The sequence below is a fragment of the Colletotrichum gloeosporioides genome (genome assembly GCF_011800055.1).
Source record: "Colletotrichum gloeosporioides strain Lc1 chromosome Unknown consensus_23, whole genome shotgun sequence".
Lineage (NCBI taxonomy): Eukaryota > Fungi > Ascomycota > Sordariomycetes > Glomerellales > Glomerellaceae > Colletotrichum > Colletotrichum gloeosporioides.
Window position 1 is genome coordinate 147,655 of NW_025544668.1, and position 17,879 is coordinate 165,533.

At 36.0% G+C, this 17,879-nt stretch overlaps 2 protein-coding genes across 2 annotated transcripts; both read left to right on the forward strand.

Annotated features, from left to right (window-relative positions):
* Positions 1-578: 578 nt before the first annotated feature.
* On the forward strand, positions 579-2,781 carry GCG54_00007931 (uncharacterized protein; the record flags this gene model as incomplete). Its single annotated transcript, XM_045407905.1, has 3 exons — positions 579-1,046; positions 1,147-2,025; positions 2,071-2,781. 3 exons carry the CDS (start codon positions 579-581, stop codon positions 2,779-2,781), a joined length of 2,058 nt encoding a protein of 685 aa, XP_045267308.1.
* A 5,403-nt stretch (positions 2,782-8,184) lies between these two features.
* Positions 8,185-8,558, forward strand: GCG54_00007932 (uncharacterized protein; the record flags this gene model as incomplete). Its single annotated transcript, XM_045407906.1, has 3 exons — positions 8,185-8,355; positions 8,419-8,484; positions 8,550-8,558. The coding sequence occupies 3 exons, from the start codon at positions 8,185-8,187 to the stop codon at positions 8,556-8,558; spliced, it is 246 nt and encodes an 81-aa protein (XP_045267309.1).
* Positions 8,559-17,879: the final 9,321 nt, after the last annotated feature.

The following is a 17,879-nucleotide window of genomic DNA, read 5'->3' on the forward strand; positions in this document are numbered from 1 at the left end:
TAACAAAGCTGCAGTAATAACTGGTCTTTTCAGTTGGTAAATAAAGGAATAGGCCTTTTGCTCCTTTTTTTTTTTTTTTTTTTTTTTTTTTTTTTTTTTTTTTTTTTTAAANCTTTTTTTTTTTTTTTTTTTTTTTTTTTTTTTTTTTTTTTTTTTTTTTGATTTAAACGGTGGAAAAGACGTCATTGTTGCGCTGCGGGTTAGGCCTTTCTCGTTCTTTCGATTCTTTTGACTTGGGGAACCTCCACGTTCCCAGCTCTTTCTACCGGCCGCAGGTGCCCTTTCCCTTTTTCCCTTTTTGGTCACTTTCCAGCTTTGGCAGCGACGCCCTCCAAGGTTGATTCTACTTTGATGGCCCACGCCTTCCATGAGACAAACCATCGCCATCTGAGACCGTGGTTCGTCTGCCGACCGAGGCTGCCCATCAAACCCCACCTTCCCTCGTCCACCCTACTTGACTCTCCTCCCAAGTCACCAACCACCTCTACACCACCATCCATGTCCGATCCCTGCGAGAACACACGACTCGGATCCTAGAACGTCTGCAAGATCCCGTCTCGTTGAATATCCCACATCTGATGGATCGTCTTTCGGCCTCGGTCCATGCCAGCTTGGAGTCATTCCGCTTGGGCAGACCCGAAGCTTGGGAGAGCCTCGCCGAGACCATCCAGCCAACTGCTTCCAACGGATACGCATCGCTGCATTCCGTCACGTATGAATACTTTTCGGCGCCAGAGCAGACCTCAGCCAGGCAAACCATGCTCGGATTACTCAGTCGCCTGTACCACGACCACTGCGAAAACCTTCCGCAGAAGCAGAAGTCTGGCCTGACGCAAGCGAGCAGAAATTGGAATGTCACCATTTGGCATTTCTTCCTAGCCCTCGGCCCCGACCTTTTGCGATCTCGCGAATCCTGCCTGGCCATTGTGCGCATGTCCAAGCGCGAGAATCTCGACTTCGACACCTGCGTTGCCCAGATTCACGCCCAACGCCAAGAACGCTTGAAGAAAATTGCTAGATCAACGTCCCTCGACACCGCCGGCAAGGTAAAGCCTGCGGACATTATAGCCGCCGAAAGCTCCAACAGCGAAGAAGGAAAGACACCAAACGCTTCCGACACAGACATGGCGTCTTCCCCAATCTTAGGCGCAAAGGCAAGTCGTGCCCGCAAATGCAATCCTGCCCGTCCTCTCGCTGACATGCAAGAGACAGACTCCGGAGTTTTCCCTCGAAATTGGCGTGGAATCGACAGAAAGCATATTGAAAGCGACGGCGACAGAAGGCTGGAGGCTACTGAACCGCAAGAACAACGTCAAAGATGCAGGATCTCGAGCCGAGGACGCAGGTGCGCTCAAAGAATTCGACCCCGCCAACCCGAAAGGATTCGAGGATGCCATAGAGGATGAAGATCTCGAAGGTGATACTCTCATCGATCTGAGCTCCGAAAAGGGCCGCAGATCCTCGCGTGGCAGCAACTTGGTTATTCAGAGCACCCCAGAGCCCGAAGAACTAGCGACAAGAGTTGAGTGGATCAAAGATACGAGAGCTACCAGCTCGCGACCTACGAGAAAACGGCCCATGCCCATTTTTGACATCTTTGGGCCCCCTTCCGCGAAGAGAGCTCGATCCAATGATGAAGATGGGGCGACTTTGATCAACTCGACGACAGTCCCGTTGGAGCAGCTCATTCTTGGCGAGCGCTCTCTCGAAGGCGACAGCTGGGCCAACGACACTGCTGTGAGCAACACGATCGGCAAGCTCAGAGCGAAGGACTGCTACGTCTTGGACAGTCTGTTTCTTGCAGGCACGAGATTTCTTCGACACGCACCCACAGAACGATACTTCGTGGCACCCGTCAACATTCGCAATATGCACTGGGCTCTCTACTTCTGGGATACGGAGATGGGAACCATTGAATACTATGACTCGATGAAGCACAGCAATTTGCATTGCAAAGACCGTCTTCTTTCCATCATCAACAGTGCATTCAGGCCTGCCAGGATGCCCGAAATCCAGGTCTACAAGGTGAGCCGTGTCCCCTCTTCAAATGACGCAACTGACTCTCTGCAGGCATTCCAGCAGAAGAATCACAACGACTGCGGCCCACTCGCAATTTTGAACGCTTTTCATAAGCGTTTAGGTGTTGAGGATTTCGTCAAAGGGGACGATTTTGACTCCAAGAATGCGAGAATATACTTTCAGCGTCTGCTTCTGACTTCTCTTGACGCCGCGCCCCCAGGTTTTGCTGAGAAGGCCGGTGTTTTGACTTCACAGGAGACATCGAGGGGTATTTTCGACGAAATGAAAGCGGTGAAACTCCAGGGGCGTCTCCGAAGAGTTGTCCAAAAGGACTTTCTCCTCCAGGCCAACCTCACTTGGAGAGCTTCGAAACTGGTCAAATTCCATGAAGCACACCGTACTATTGTTCACCAAGCGTACGAGCAGTCTCTCCAAGCGAGAGATGTACGCGACCACGAGCTGAGAAGGCTGCAAAGCCTCAAAGATTATGTTTCCAGTCTGCCCACTGACACCTTGGAACAAGCTTCCCCTATCGCTGCGTTTGGGTCAGGTCTTGATATCATGGAGAAGATGGCGAGAGAGAACCTTGACCGTATGCTACCCGCCGCTGAGAAGATGGCGATCCAGAGCGGACCATTGTCATGGGCGGAGGACCGGCCAATTACGAGGTCAATCTTGATGCTTCGGCATCTGGGACGACAGTACGCAAAGGCGGAACGGGCTTTGTGCGATTTTCGTGAGGCGTTGGAGGGCCTGGCCTAAAGCCTTTGCAAGTCTGTTGGTGGAGGAGCATGCGACACCGGTGTTCTTAATGAAGGATAAAACTTTTGGAGTGTTGGGACTTTTGTTGCTTTCAGGGAAGCTGCTGGAAGACACGTTAATTATTTTATGCGTGCTTACAGAGTACCCGTACGCTCACAGTACTTCCTAACCCACTTTCTGAACAATTCTATAAAGCTTTCCAATCTTGGAGTAGACAACTTTCCGTGACTCCGTGTCAGGGCCTCCTGAAAGCAGCAGTCATCTCCGACGCAATTGAGGAAAAGAACTCACCGAGAAGTCGACGACGGACAAGCCCATACATGAGATAACCCAAACGATACACACAGACGGGCCCTTAACATCACTGAAGGAAGCCGTGATGGATCATCGGCGCACCAAAGTCGCGAAACTCCGTCAAGAAAAGACTGGAAGGTTTCTGGCTCTGCATCGCTACCTCGAACTCACGAATGGAGTTCCCAAGAGTCAAATGAGTTCGGATCGCTTGAGTCCGCGAAGACGAGCATTTGCAAATGTCTGAGATCTTCCCTGAAGAGAAATGGTTCAGGCGGTCTCGAAAGATGATAGTTGCAGGAGTAGGATGTGTCCCAGGCAGAGCGTAAAAAGGCGATTTTGATGGCGGATTGACTGAGTGAATAAAAACATGGGTACGCTAAGCCAAAGCATCAACGCAGCGAGCACGTCATTACCATCGCAAAATTCCTTCTCATTAGTGAAGAGTTGGGTTTCTGGTTCACATGCCAGGGAGTGGATTCGGAGTCTCAGCCTGGTCGGTTCCAATGAAAGGGGTTCGGACACCTGTTGATCCAGCACGATAATTCTCTGGGCCGTTCGCATGTCGCGGCCGTTACATCACGAACATTAGCAAACCTCGCAGCAAGCCTTGAACCAGCTGCCGAGCTGACACTGTTTTGATCATCGTGGAGGAGTACAGCGGTGATTCATCAGAGTTAATGAGGAAAGTAAAGACGTTCTACCCAGGCGGCGTTGGCCATCTTGTGGATTGTAAGGTTGGTGATTAAAGGGAGTATCGAAAGGGTGTGCAGGATCGGCACGCAGGCGACGACAACAGATCAAGATTACAGGAGACGGCTTCGGCGAACGAACCGACGTTGAGACGGGCGAGAAGCCTTGAGACATGATTGAGTCGGGTGTGCACAGTACACCGGAAGACAGACCTCGGTCAATCCGACAGCTTGTTTCTACAAACACCAACTCGGGGAAGTAATCCAGCCTTCCGGTTTAGGTGGACAGGGTTGCTGCGGATGCTTATTAGGGCCAGCTAATTGGGGTAAGCAGACCTACACACAATCAAGACATTTATAAGACAGTCTCATCCCTTGCAGGTACTCAGTGAGACATCCCTGTCTCAACTCCATTGCTGACCGAGTTGTGGCCGGCGCGCAAGATTGGATTCCCTTCTTGGGCGCCGCATCAGGCTGCGTTGTGGCATAATCTTGGGGTGGAGACTTGGTTTCTGTCTAGATGACGACCGCTCGTCTGCTTGTCTCCTCTCTTTTGCAGCTTTGGATGCTCAGCTGTCCCAACGTGTTTTCGGCGGTCTCAACGCGGAAGATTGTCATTCGCCGGGTACTGGCCCCTGCATACTTGGTTGGATTGAGGGGCTTTGTGCATGCGATCTCTGCCGCTTGGTATTCATCTGTTTCGCTACTCATTGCTTTTCTTTGAGCCCACCACCGCCGGTTGGCTATCAACTTATGCGCGCTAGTTTCAAATAAGACTGTCGGTTTCAAGGGTCTCGAAGTTAGCGTTGTTCTCTCTTTACTCTTGCTAGCAGGATGCCTCCAAGCATTGAGAACACATGGGAGCAAAGGAGCCTGTCGCCAGGACTTTGAGACCGCAGAGGTCGTGGTCATCTCTCACCTGCAAGGGTCCGGCTGGAAATCGTGTGTTCGGGTCCATGGCCCAACGCATTCTTCTTTTATCTGGGCGAAACAACTTGATGAAGCCGGCAAACACCATGGAAAGTGAACGCAGCAGGCCCTCGTGATGGACGGTGGGACTTGTGCCGGGATTACGACTTCGGGCTCAAACATCATGCTTCCATTTAGAGGGAGTGGGATCTTACCGACCCACCGAAGCCCTTGTCTCACAAGTCCGCGTAGACTCTTCTGTCCGTTGGCTCTTGGCCGGAATGATGATGAGAAGGCAAGGGGCGAAGAGGATGGCATACCGCCGCCAAGTCGCCCATTCGGCCGTGTAGGAAGACCTCGAGGCTTACTAGCATTACCCTCGACAAGTTCAAGTCTAACTTTCGTTCCAACTAACACTCTGCGCTGCCGTTCCCGGGCCAATCCATCACATCAAGGCTTTGTGCAACACACACGGTAACTTGCAGGCTATATAACGAGCTACCCTGCCGCGATATCATGGTCTGTCGCGGCGCCTTGAGCGAATAATCCAACGACGGCGACCCATGATTGCTTCACGAGTCAACATGGACGCAGATTACTACGGCCAATGCAGTGAACATCACCGCTGCTACAAATTTGTCACACGGGTCCCAGGTTCAGGACATGCATTCGTCATGTGCGATAACAGACCCGAGGTGCACGCACGGTTTGAAGCCAGGGCTGCGGCCATGGATAAATACAACATGCGGACACTGAACGAATTCCTGCGCTCAGCTCCTGAGCTCCGCGCTGCTCGTGATCTGGGGCCCGAACTTGCAGCGCCTCATGATCCAGTGACACAAGACGGGGCTGTCTTGAGTGAAAGGCTGCAGACCTCGTCGCAGTCTGGACCCACGTCCCCGGCGGTTAGCCGCCCTTCCCAACACCCGGACCACAGGCCGACAAAGTCCGTCCCGGTAGCCAGCCTTTTGTGCGACGCACACGCTGAAACCTCGGGAAAATGACTTTTGGGGAATTTTGCGGTAAGTTGCGGATAATAACTCTGCATGATCCCTCCTCACGGGCCGTGGCTCAGGTGTGGTCTCTGTCCAGAATGCCCGCTGACTTTTAGCAGTCGCGCAGCGCATACATACCTACTAATGTCAAAACTATTTCATAAATCAAGGAATCACGCAGAGAATAGGAATGATGGTTGTATGGGAAGAGCGTTGCTTAATGGATTTTGCGGGTACCTAGATCACTCCTCCCGTCGGATTGACCAACTTCCGATTCTGGCGCTGCGATCGGCAGTTAGTCACTGTAATGAGGGAAGACTGCGCGGGGGCCACTGTAACGTAGGGTCTCTTAGAGCGGGTAGCACCACTGTCATAATTCGTGTGTGCTCCAATGGAGCTTGCGCCTCGCCGTGTGCGCGCAAACAGCCAAACCCCGTTCGCGACAACCTCAAGACCTCAATTGATGTACGCGACATGTTCGAAACGAGAAGCGCAGGTATCTGCTAACCGATCTAGAACGCAATTGACTTCTGGGAGATTAATCTCGTGCGACGAAATTGTGCACACAAGTTGCGACGATTGGCAGCGTCAAGGCACCCGGATCGGGGCAGCCAATGAAAAAGGCTCAGTGAGACTTGCTGAAACAGTGAGCCAAGGTACGTACCGCACACCCCAGGGTGCCTGGCGGTGAGATGGCTGATGAGCTGCAGAACCCGCGACTTGTTGTTGTCCTGCTGGTGCCAATGTCTGCTCGATGTTTGCTTGCTTTCCCGCTTGTCTTGTTGCTTTTCGCCTTGAAAGCAGGGGAAGATAAGGAGAGACAGGGAGGAAAACGGGGGAGAAAATCCCCTCTCTTTCCCCGCCCGCCTTGGAGACTCTTGATTTTCTCCTGCTTCTTCGGCGACAGCTGCCGCCGCCGCCGCCGCCGCCACCGTTGGAACCGCTATGCCCGTCCACTCTTCTGAGCCCGGAGGTACGCCGGATGCCATGCCCTGATGCAGAAATTCTCGTTCCATCCCGTACTCGTCTAACACCCGAGCCTACCCGAACGGCTTCGGCCTGGATAATAAGACACCATCAGACTACGTGCACTCGTGCAGTGACCTTGAATACCATGAAAATGAGAACATTCGCACCGGCCAGGCGCCAGTGAGGAACGCCTGCTGCGACGTAGCGGGATAGCGCAGGCGTAGGGTCGCAGTGACCGCAAGAAGAAATACTACTGGCACTGGAGAGCGAGAGAGAATAGATAGGAGAAGTCCCCAGAGGATACAGTCATGTTCCTGGAGCTTGTAGGTAATGGTGCTTGAGGCTTAGGCTCCTGGGTGGGTTGCTGTATCGTAGGGTCTTATCTAGACCTCATCAAGGCACACATATTGAACATGACGTAATGCAGGTTGAATTCCCAGTGGTGGTTTATCGACCTGCACTCCACTAGAGACTCGATTTGCACCTGGCTAGAAAGCACTTCGCCACAAACCTTACCTGGACTCTGCTGCTCGCTGCTTGTCGCCACCGGAAATCGGGCAGGAATTCTTCTTGGGTGGGATGAGGTGCGATGGGACTGTCAATTAGAGAGCAAGATTTGGACAGCACTACTTAAGCAGCCAATTGACAATAGAAATGGAGCAACTGCCCAGGTGAAGCTCGTCACCTGCTGACCGGGCGGCGAAGCTGTTATGAGGCGCACTTGATGTGCAGGACCTGCGCTCCCTTCGCACTACAAGTCATGTGAGAAGACCACTCACACGGCACCTTCCCCTTCGAATGCCCCCACCACGGACGCAACGCAGAGTCCACTCGAGTCAGTAGGTTACTCGCGCGTGAAATGGTCACGGTCTTTCGTCGTTCTCATCACCGTTTTGCTGCGATGTCTGGGCTAGAACAGTCAACATTCGTCCATACAGGATTGCGAGTTGTACAAAGACTTCCCACATCGCACATAAGTTGAATTCCTCTCCTGTTTCACCTGTCGATCGTTCCGCCATCTATATTACCAATCAGTATAACGTATTGCGACACTGTGAACTGTATTCACTTAGATGAGGGCCAAAGCTTGGCGAGATATCCGCCAGCACGGGCTGATACCCCTGGATTATTTCCATGACTCGATCTACTCCTGGATCATGCCTTGAGGTTGGGATGAACCTGACGCATAGCAGCTAGACCACGCTGAAGACTGTCGGTTCACCCCCACTTGCGCGATTCATTCCGTCCGAAAAGGTAACTGCCTTCCCGAGCCCTGAACAGAAGCAGTAAGAAAATGAGGCACGGAATAATATAGCATGCTTTCCACGTGAAACTAGAAAGATGAGGCTCATTCTTTACGCTTTTTCTACCCGTAGCAATAGATTGGTATCCATCCCGGCGTCCCGAGATATCCGACTCAGGCTCAGTCAAGCCCACCTCAGGTGTACATAAGATGACGTATATTTCCGCTTGACAGTTCTGATAACACACCAACCCAACACTACTACAAACATCAAATAATTCATTCCACCTCAGTTCCCATCGCAATGATGCAGTTCCTCAACGCAATCCTCGTCTTTGCCTCGCTTGCAGTTGCCGCTCCTGCTGCGGATGTGGCTGCCGCCCCTATTGAGGCCAGAGCCGCACCCAGCCCATGCTACTCTAACCAGAAGTTGACCTGGAACACGGGTCAGATCCCCGGCGACGGAGGATGGATTGTACGTGTTTATCCGTAGCCACCGCGACCACTTGTACCTGGGTACTAATGAATGTGGTTCCAGTGCTACGAAACCCCATCCGGCCCCTGCACTCAGTACTCCTGGAAGACGGACCTTCCTTACTACAGCGTAAGCACAGTCATGATGCATCGCTATGCACAAGGATCTAACGTTTGCTAACTTTGGTTGGTCAGTGCACCTAAGCTCATCGCCCTTGCTGTTGGGATATGGATGTCTGATTTCGACTTTCTGGTTCCGTCCTCGGCCTGTATAGACACTATAACTTCCTATGTTTAAACTCACTTCAGCGTATTTAGCATTTATGTTCTAATGTACTGTTATTTCTGGTGATAGGATGATAGGCAGTTACTATATATAAGCTTCTCTTGTAGTTTATTATTAAATTATTTTGAACCTCTAACCTATATATTACTATATTTAAGATCGCCTTACGCTTTATATATTAAATTAAGGTCTCTAGCTTTAATTCTAGGTTATTATATAGAATAGTAAGGTTGCTAAAAAACTAAGGTATATTTATAGTGCTAAAACTTAGGCTATTTAATATCTATAGCCTACTATTCTACCTAAACTTTATAGCTTTATTCTAGCTTAAAGATTTTATAAAGTGAGTAGGAAATAATATAATAGTATTTTAATTATTAAGGCTAAAAGAGTATATTATTATATTTAAAGTATTATATTACTCACTTAAAATCTAGTTAAGGTTAGAAATATCTTATAAATATTATAAAGTTTTACTTAAATAGAAGGTTTGAAAATATATATTTATTAAAGAATAATAAGTAATAAAATACTTTATTACTTTATTAGTATTATAAGCTATATAGTAAGTAATCTTCTATTTATATTAAACTTTAGTTATATTATTTTATTTTTATATATAAGTAAAAGATCTAAGGTTTTATACTTTAGTTCTTTTAGTTACTAAATCTAATTAAAAGATTTAAGTCCTTATACTTTAGTTCTTTTAGTTACTAAATCTAATTAAGAGATCTAATTGTTATAGTTAGCTATCTAATAGTAAGATCTATTAGTAGAAGCTAGAGATTAATATATTATAATAGTATATTAAGTTATAGTCTACCTATTATATATAGATAATATAATAGAGTAAGAGGGAAAACTTATTAATTATGCTAAACACTCTACTCTAAGCAAAAACCCCCTAAAAATACCTAAATACTTATATATTAATTTTCTAGATAACTATAAGAGATATAAAAGTAAATATATAAATATAAGTTTAACTAATTTATACTTTATCTATATTTTCTACTCTTATTATACTTTAGGTTATATAACCTTATAGGAGAAAATAAGTTATTAAGAAGAAGTTTAGTAGTATTATCCCTATAGTATTCTACTCTATCTTTATTTTAAATAATTAAAGAAGTATAATAAGGATTAAGAAAGAGGATAAAAGTAGGGCTAATTAAGGCTAAAAAAGCCTAAAAATACCTATTTTTATTTAATTTTTAAAAAGTAAGAATTATTAAATTTTTTCTATAAGCTAGGCTAAAAAGTTTTAAAAGTTCTTTTAGAAGGATAATTACTAAAGTTATTATTTAAGGTATAAAGGGTTAGGTTTTAAGAAAAATAATAAATATTAAGTACTTAAAACTTAAATTTTAATATAAAATATCCTTTTCTTAAAATTAATTATTTAATATTTTATTATTATAATATAATAAAGTATTTTAATAAATATATATTATTTCTATTTATAAATAAATTAAGATAACTCTAGTTTTAATAAAGCTTAATATTTAAAAAATATAATTAACTTATTATTTAAATATTAAAAGTAAATAAAATAATATACTCTATACTTAAGCCCTATTTTTTAATCACTAAAAGTAATTAAAATAATACACTCTATACTTAAGCCTTATCTTTTAATTACTAAAAGTAATTAAAATAATATACTTTATACCTAAGCTCTATTTTTTAATTACTAAAAGTAATTAAAATAATATACTCTATACTTAAGCCTTATCTTTTAATTACTAAAAGTAATTAAAATAATATACTTTATACTTAATATTATAGTTAGCTATCTAATAGTAAGGTCTGCTAATAGAAGCTAAGGATTAATATGTTATAATAGTATACTAAGGTTATAATTTAAGTTATAAGTTATAAGCTATAGTAAATTAGGTCTTTTAAAGACTAAAGTGATTAGTTTTAAACTTAATAAGTGATTTATAGTGAAAATAAACTAAGAATATCTATAAGGATAAATACTAAGTTAATTACTAAAGAGCTATAGAAGTCTAACCTTAAGTGAGGCTTAAGTTATACTATATATAAGTCCTAAACAGTATCCTTTATCTACTTTTAAGTGATTATCTAAATATATAAGTGATTATAATTAATTAGTAATATTAACTAATTACTAAATATTTCTTCTTATACTTTACTAATTATTCTCTTATCTTATTATTATATAACTTATACTATAGTTCTTCTATTTTAAGTAAGTCCTTATTATTCCTATTAATCCTATAGTATAAATAACTTATCCTAGCTACTTAATACCTAAATAGGTTAGTTAACTATTATCTATATATAATAAGTTATAATATTAAGTCCTCTCTCTAAAGATCTTATCCTTAAGACTTAATATAAATAGGTTATTAGTTTTAAATTAAGGATCTATTAATTATATTTCCTATTTTACCTATAATACTAACACTATATTAAGTTATATTTAGAAATTAAAATTAAGTACTACCTCTACTCTTTATTATTATAACTATTATTTAAGGTATAAAGGGTTAGGTTTTAAGAAAAATAATAAATATTAAGTACTTAAAACTTAAATTTTAATATAAAATATCCTTTTCTTAAAATTAATTATTTAATATTTTATTATTATAATATAATAAAGTATTTTAATAAATATATATTATTTCTATTTATAAATAAATTAAGATAACTCTAGTTTTAATAAAGCTTAATATTTAAAAAATATAATTAACTTATTATTTAAATATTAAAAGTAAATAAAATAATATACTCTATACTTAAGCCCTATTTTTTAATCACTAAAAGTAATTAAAATAATACACTCTATACTTAAGCCTTATCTTTTAATTACTAAAAGTAATTAAAATAATATACTTTATACCTAAGCCCTATTTTTTAATTACTAAAAGTAATTAAAATAATATACTCTATACTTAAACTCTATCTTTTAATTACTAAAAGTAATTAAAATAATATACTTTATACTTAAACTTTATTATTTAATTACTAAAAGTAATTAAAATAATATATTTTATACTTAAGCTTTATCTTTTAATTACTTTTCTTCCTCTTTTTATTCCTCTTATTTAACTTCTATAATATCTCTCTCCTTAATACTTCTTATAAATATTAGTAATAATAAGTCTAATACCTCTTTTTTTCCTTTTCCCTCTTATATTTATTATAAAACTTATATTACTTTTAAGTTCTTTTTAACTTTAACCTTATCTATAATATTTTCTTTTATTATTTTATAAAGATCTTATAAAAATAATAATCTTTCTATTAAAGTATAATAGACTAATTCTATCTTTTTCCTCTTTTAAGACTTAAAAGTCCTATAATCCTTTTTACTTTTTAACTATTTATATTATAACTTAATATTTTTAAGTAAAAATATTAAAATACTTAAACTAAAAACTTTAATAAGAACTTTAAGTATAGTAAACCTATAAATTAAGTCTATAAACCTCTTTCTCTCTCTTAAACTAAACTCTTTTATAAAATAGGTAACTAAATAACTATCTACCCCTTTCCCTTATTAAGTATTAAAACCTTCCTTTTTTAAAAAGTTTTATAACTTAAATAATTTAAGCCTCTTCTCTTAAAAAATACCCCTTAACTCTATCTACCTCTTCTATAGTTTATATTACTATATATAGATCTATATCTATATAGTAATAATCTTTATCTCTACTAATTTATATATAATACTTTTCTATTATTTTATAAAAGAAATTAATTATAAGTATTAAGCTTTATTAAACTTCTTTACTAATCCTTTAACTTTCTATACTATATTAACTAATAAGGATATAGCTTTAATATTATATTTAGCTAGTAAATAATATAATTAATCTTTAAAAGTAGCTCTAAATATTTAATAAAATATAAGCTCCTTAATATAATAATAGTTATCCTTTATAACCTTAATCTTATCTCCCTACTTTAGCTCTTTTATAATATCTTAAAATATAACTTAAAACTAAGATAATCTTCCTAACTTATCCTTCTCTTCTACTTAAATCTTAAGGGCTTTAAGTATCCTTAAGGCTTATAAAGTTAGCTATAGTTACTTAAGTAGTTTCCTCTATAATAATAACTAGCTTTTAGTTTCTCTCTCCTCTCCTACCTTACTTATCCTATTATTAGATATTTTATCTTTTTCTAGAACCTTATTAAGCCTAATATCTATATTATCTAAATATATATTATTATATTACTCTCTAGAGTTTATAAACTTATTTACTATAAATAAATTATTAATAGAGTTAGCTATATTATTATGTTCTTAAAGCTTTAAGCTATTCTTTTAATACCCCTTAATAATTCTTTAAACTTAGCCTTCTAACTACTATATATAAGAAAACTAAAGAAAACCTAACTAGAGAACTACTTATAAATAATATCCTAACTATACTATAAACTCTCTAAGAATACTACTAACTTTATAATATAAACTATATACTTATTTATCTTTATTTAGTAGTCTAAGTTATATTTAAATATAATAATAAATTAGTAAAAACGCTTACTCTTATATATAGCTTTTAATAATATAGCTTTTATCTATAGAGGTAGCTTAACTATTATTATAGTTTTATACCTCTCGCTTAGTAATACTAATTATAGGTTCTTTAATAACTAAGCTTTCTTAAAGTATTATTAGCTATTAAATATAATATTATTAAAATAGATAGCCTTCTATTTTAGTACTATCTCTAATAGATTATAAATATAAGCTAAATTATAAGAAAATAGACTAAAATATTAGAAAATAGAATAAAAGGTTAAAATAGTAGCTATATTACCTTATAATATAATATACCTCTAACTTTTAAATTACTTAATATACTTAAGGATATATATTTATATTACTAATATATACTTTTAGCTTTATTAATATACTAATCTATATAGAAATTTAAACCTATTTAAGATTTATAAATAGTAGAACCCCCCCTATATATAATTTTATAAATCTTAAATAGTAGATATCTTAGATATACTAGCTAGAATAAATAACTTTAATAATTACTAAACCTAAATAAATATATAAGATATTAACTACTTATAACTTATAGTAGGATATAATATAATACCTTTATACCCCTCCCTTTATAAATTAGTAGTAATATAATATTTTATACTAAAATAAAAGCTAAATAATAATTTAATAAAGAGATAAAATAATATATAAGGGGTAATATAAGTAGGTATAACTTAAGGCTAAGGCTAAAGTATAGGTATAAAAAGGGATTATAAAGGTATCTTTATCTATAAATTAATAAATAAAAGCTAGATATAATAAGTAGAAGCTCCCTATAATACTCTTTAGCTATATATAAAACGCTATAAGAAATAAAATATAGAAATATATAAAGATAATAAAACGTTATTTAAGAGTGTAAATATAGATATAAATTAATATATAAACCTTTAGCTCTACTATAAAGTAATTAAAGAGATCACTAAGTTAGCCTACCTACTTTAATACTATTATCCTAATACTTATTTAATATATATACCTCCTAAAATAGCTTCTCCTACACCTCATACTAATATTAATAATAATACTATAATTAATTAAATAAGGACACTTTTATAAAGTTTTAATAAAGAAACAGCTTAATATAGTAATAACTTATTTAAAAGTAGCAGAAGTAATATAGATAATAAGGCTAATAATAGTAATAAGACCTACCTTAACTCTAAATATACTAACCTTAATCTATTTACTGAGGATTATAAGATAAATAGCAATATAAATAGTAAGAGTAGACTCTCTACTATAACGCCTTTAGTTACTCTTATAACTAAACTAAAAAACCTATTAATATATATTAATAAGCAGCTCTTAGCTATATAGGTTAATAATAAGATAATAACTAAGTAATCTTACTTTATATAAAAGATTATTACTATCACCTAACTTAGTCTTATTTTATATTAAAGCTACTCTATAGTAAAAGATAGAACCTAATTAAATAATAGAGTATACTACTTTAACTTAGTAAATAATAATACTTATAACTTAAATAGTATCTTAAGTAAAATAAAGAGTAATACTAAGTAGATAAAGAATACTAGATACTTAAAGATAAAGTAGAAGGATAACTTAATATATATATAGAAATAATTTCCTTATTATAATATACTACTAAAAATAAAGGTCCTTAAGGCTATCGCCTATAATAAGAGTCTACCTTACTACTCACCCTATCTAGAGGTATTATTAAATATAGATTATAATATAAACACCTAAATTTATTAAGTTAAGTTTAATATAGATAGCTTCCTTAATATTATCTTAGATATTATAGACTTTAAGGACTCTATTAAGTATATACTAACCTACTAGCTAATAAGAAAGTTAAATAGAAATATTTATATTCCCTACCTAATAATAAACCTTAAAACTTATATACTTAAAAATATACTACTATATAAAATCCCTTATACCTATTTTAAATTAATCTAAAGATAGATAGTATATATTCTCTTTCTTAGTATTTATTAATATATAAAGTTATATTATAGTAGCTTCTATAACTTAACCTAATTAAGAGATAAGGAGTATTATATATTTTATAATAAGATTATAATCTTAAGTATTAAGTAGACTTTTAAAGAATTATAGATAGGCTATATTACCCTCTTATATAGTAATATACTTAATAAGGTTATATTCTCTTAAAAATAATCTACGTGAGGTATACTTCCCCCTTATAGGTTTACCCTCCTATTAACCTACCTCTAGCACCTAAATAAAAACCTTAAAGTAATAGTAACTAAGCTACTACTAGCACCTAATAATAAGAAGTCTAGTAGTTTTAATAAGGTTACTATATTAATACTTAAAGACTTCTTCTTCCTTCTTAATACTAAGAACACTAAAATCTAATATAAAAGTATAAGTAATACTAAATCCTACCTTAATAACTTCTAAGAAAAGTAATATAATATTATTAACCTAATAGATAAACTTAATATTAAGAATCTCTAGTTTATTAATTTAATAGTTAAGTAGTCCCTAAGTAGGGATAAGTAAACTATAATACTTCTTATATATAAGTGTTACTAAGTTAATACCTTTAGGTTTCTCTATAGTAAAGTTAAGCTTACCTTACTAGCTACTATCCTACCTAAGTAATCTACACTATATAGTAGTAAGATTAAGAGAGGCTAGTACTACTATTATAATATTAATCTCCCTTAAGACTTTATTAGCGCTACTATAAAGCTTAGATTATTGCTCTATAACTTTAGCCTCTACTATTTTTAAAGTTATACTATTAGTAAGGAGGTCCTAAATACTACTAATTTAAAGCTTTACGCTAATAACGTTCTACTCTATAATAGCTATATAGATAGCGTAATAATTAGGATATTTTCTAAATCTTCTAAGCTAATTATATCCTATAACTAGTTTAATAATATCCTAACTAAATCCTACTATTTCTTCTACTAATTAGTTAAATTAAATAATAAATATTACTTTTTATAATAAGTAGAGTAGTAATATATAAGCACCTTAGTATAATATATTACTACTAAGAATATTAACTAGATTACCTATAATAACTTTATAACACTAAACCTAGCTTTAGCCTTATAAGCCTTAACACCCTAAGGACTAATACTAACACCCTAAAGACTAACACTAATACCTTAAGCATTAATACTAACACCTTAAGTACTAACACTAATACTATAAACCTATACTAAGAAACTAAAGTAGATTAATAACACTATATTCTTTTATATCTAATCTAAAATATATTAGTACTTTATTCTTTACTCTATTAGATTCTATATATATATAATAGATCTTATTATTATTAACCACTAAGGTGATATTATACCTCTAACTACCTCCCTCCTCTATACTATAATAATAATCCTTATATAATCCTTTATTAACCCTATTAATCCCTATTTTTACTATATCCTCTTTAGCCCTAACTAGATCTTTATAGCCTTAAGGCTTATACTAACTAACCTTAGATAAGAGTAAAAAAAAAGCTTAAGCCTCTTAGTAATTATTAAAAGTTATAGCTTTAGTTACCTCTCTATAAGACTTATTAACTAGAGAACTTTTTACTTATATTATAATATAAAATCTAACTTTAGTATCTCTAAACTAATAATATCTATTTATAAAAATAAGTTTCTTACTATTAAAAATTCTTTAGAGAACCTCTTCTCCCTCCTCCTTTACCTATTAGAGAATAATAGTAATAAAGATAAAATTAAGGTTATCCTCACTTTTATCTTATACTTTATCCTCTATTAGTATTATAAAGCTATACTAGAGAGTATAATCTTTAAGAATAGACTAAAGGAATAGTAGGTATATATTAATTAAGATACTATCCTTTTTATATTCCTAGTCTTAAAATACTATATTAATATATATAGTTAGAGAGTAGTAAAATTTAGATCTAACTAGATAATAAAATAGAGGATACTTAAAAATTTCTAAGATTTCACTTAAGAAAACCTCCCCTCTAACCTTAACTTTAGCTTTACTTAACTATAACTATAGTTAACTTTTAAGAATAATAACTAGTAATACTTCTAGTGTAATATATAAGAAGCTATTACTACTAAAGTTAAAAAGGCTTCTAAAAGTAGCTTTAACTAGCTAGCTATATTTAAAGAGAAGTATTAGTAATACTTCTTTACTTATTATACTACTTTCTTATATCTTACTAAGAATAGTAGTCTTTCTAAGTAAAGTAATATAAAGAAAGAATAATCCCTCTTATATATTATTATTAACCTTAGTAGTAATCTTATTCTAAGTATAAACCTATAAGAAGAACTTAAGACTATAGTTTAGCTAATACTTATAGCTTATTATAATATATAGATAGTTAATAATATTAATTACTTAGTTAATACTACTAAGTAGTAACCTAAATACCTATTAGTTTCTATACTAAGAATACTACTTTAGTATAAAACCTAATTATATATAAGGGATCACCTAAGTAAAGGGGCGCTTAGCTAAAGGATACCTAGCTAAGTAATAGCCTTAGCTGGGAATATAATTAATAACTCCTAACTTAGCCTATAGTCACTCTACTCTAGCTAAAAGGGAACGTTATAAAATAAAGCCTTAATATAGACTATATACTTTATAGCTAAAGAGGATAGGAAAAAAAAAATCACTATCTAAAGCACTTAAGTTATAATATAACCTCTAAAGCTTATAGTAACTATATCTCTAAACTGCTATTTAGATA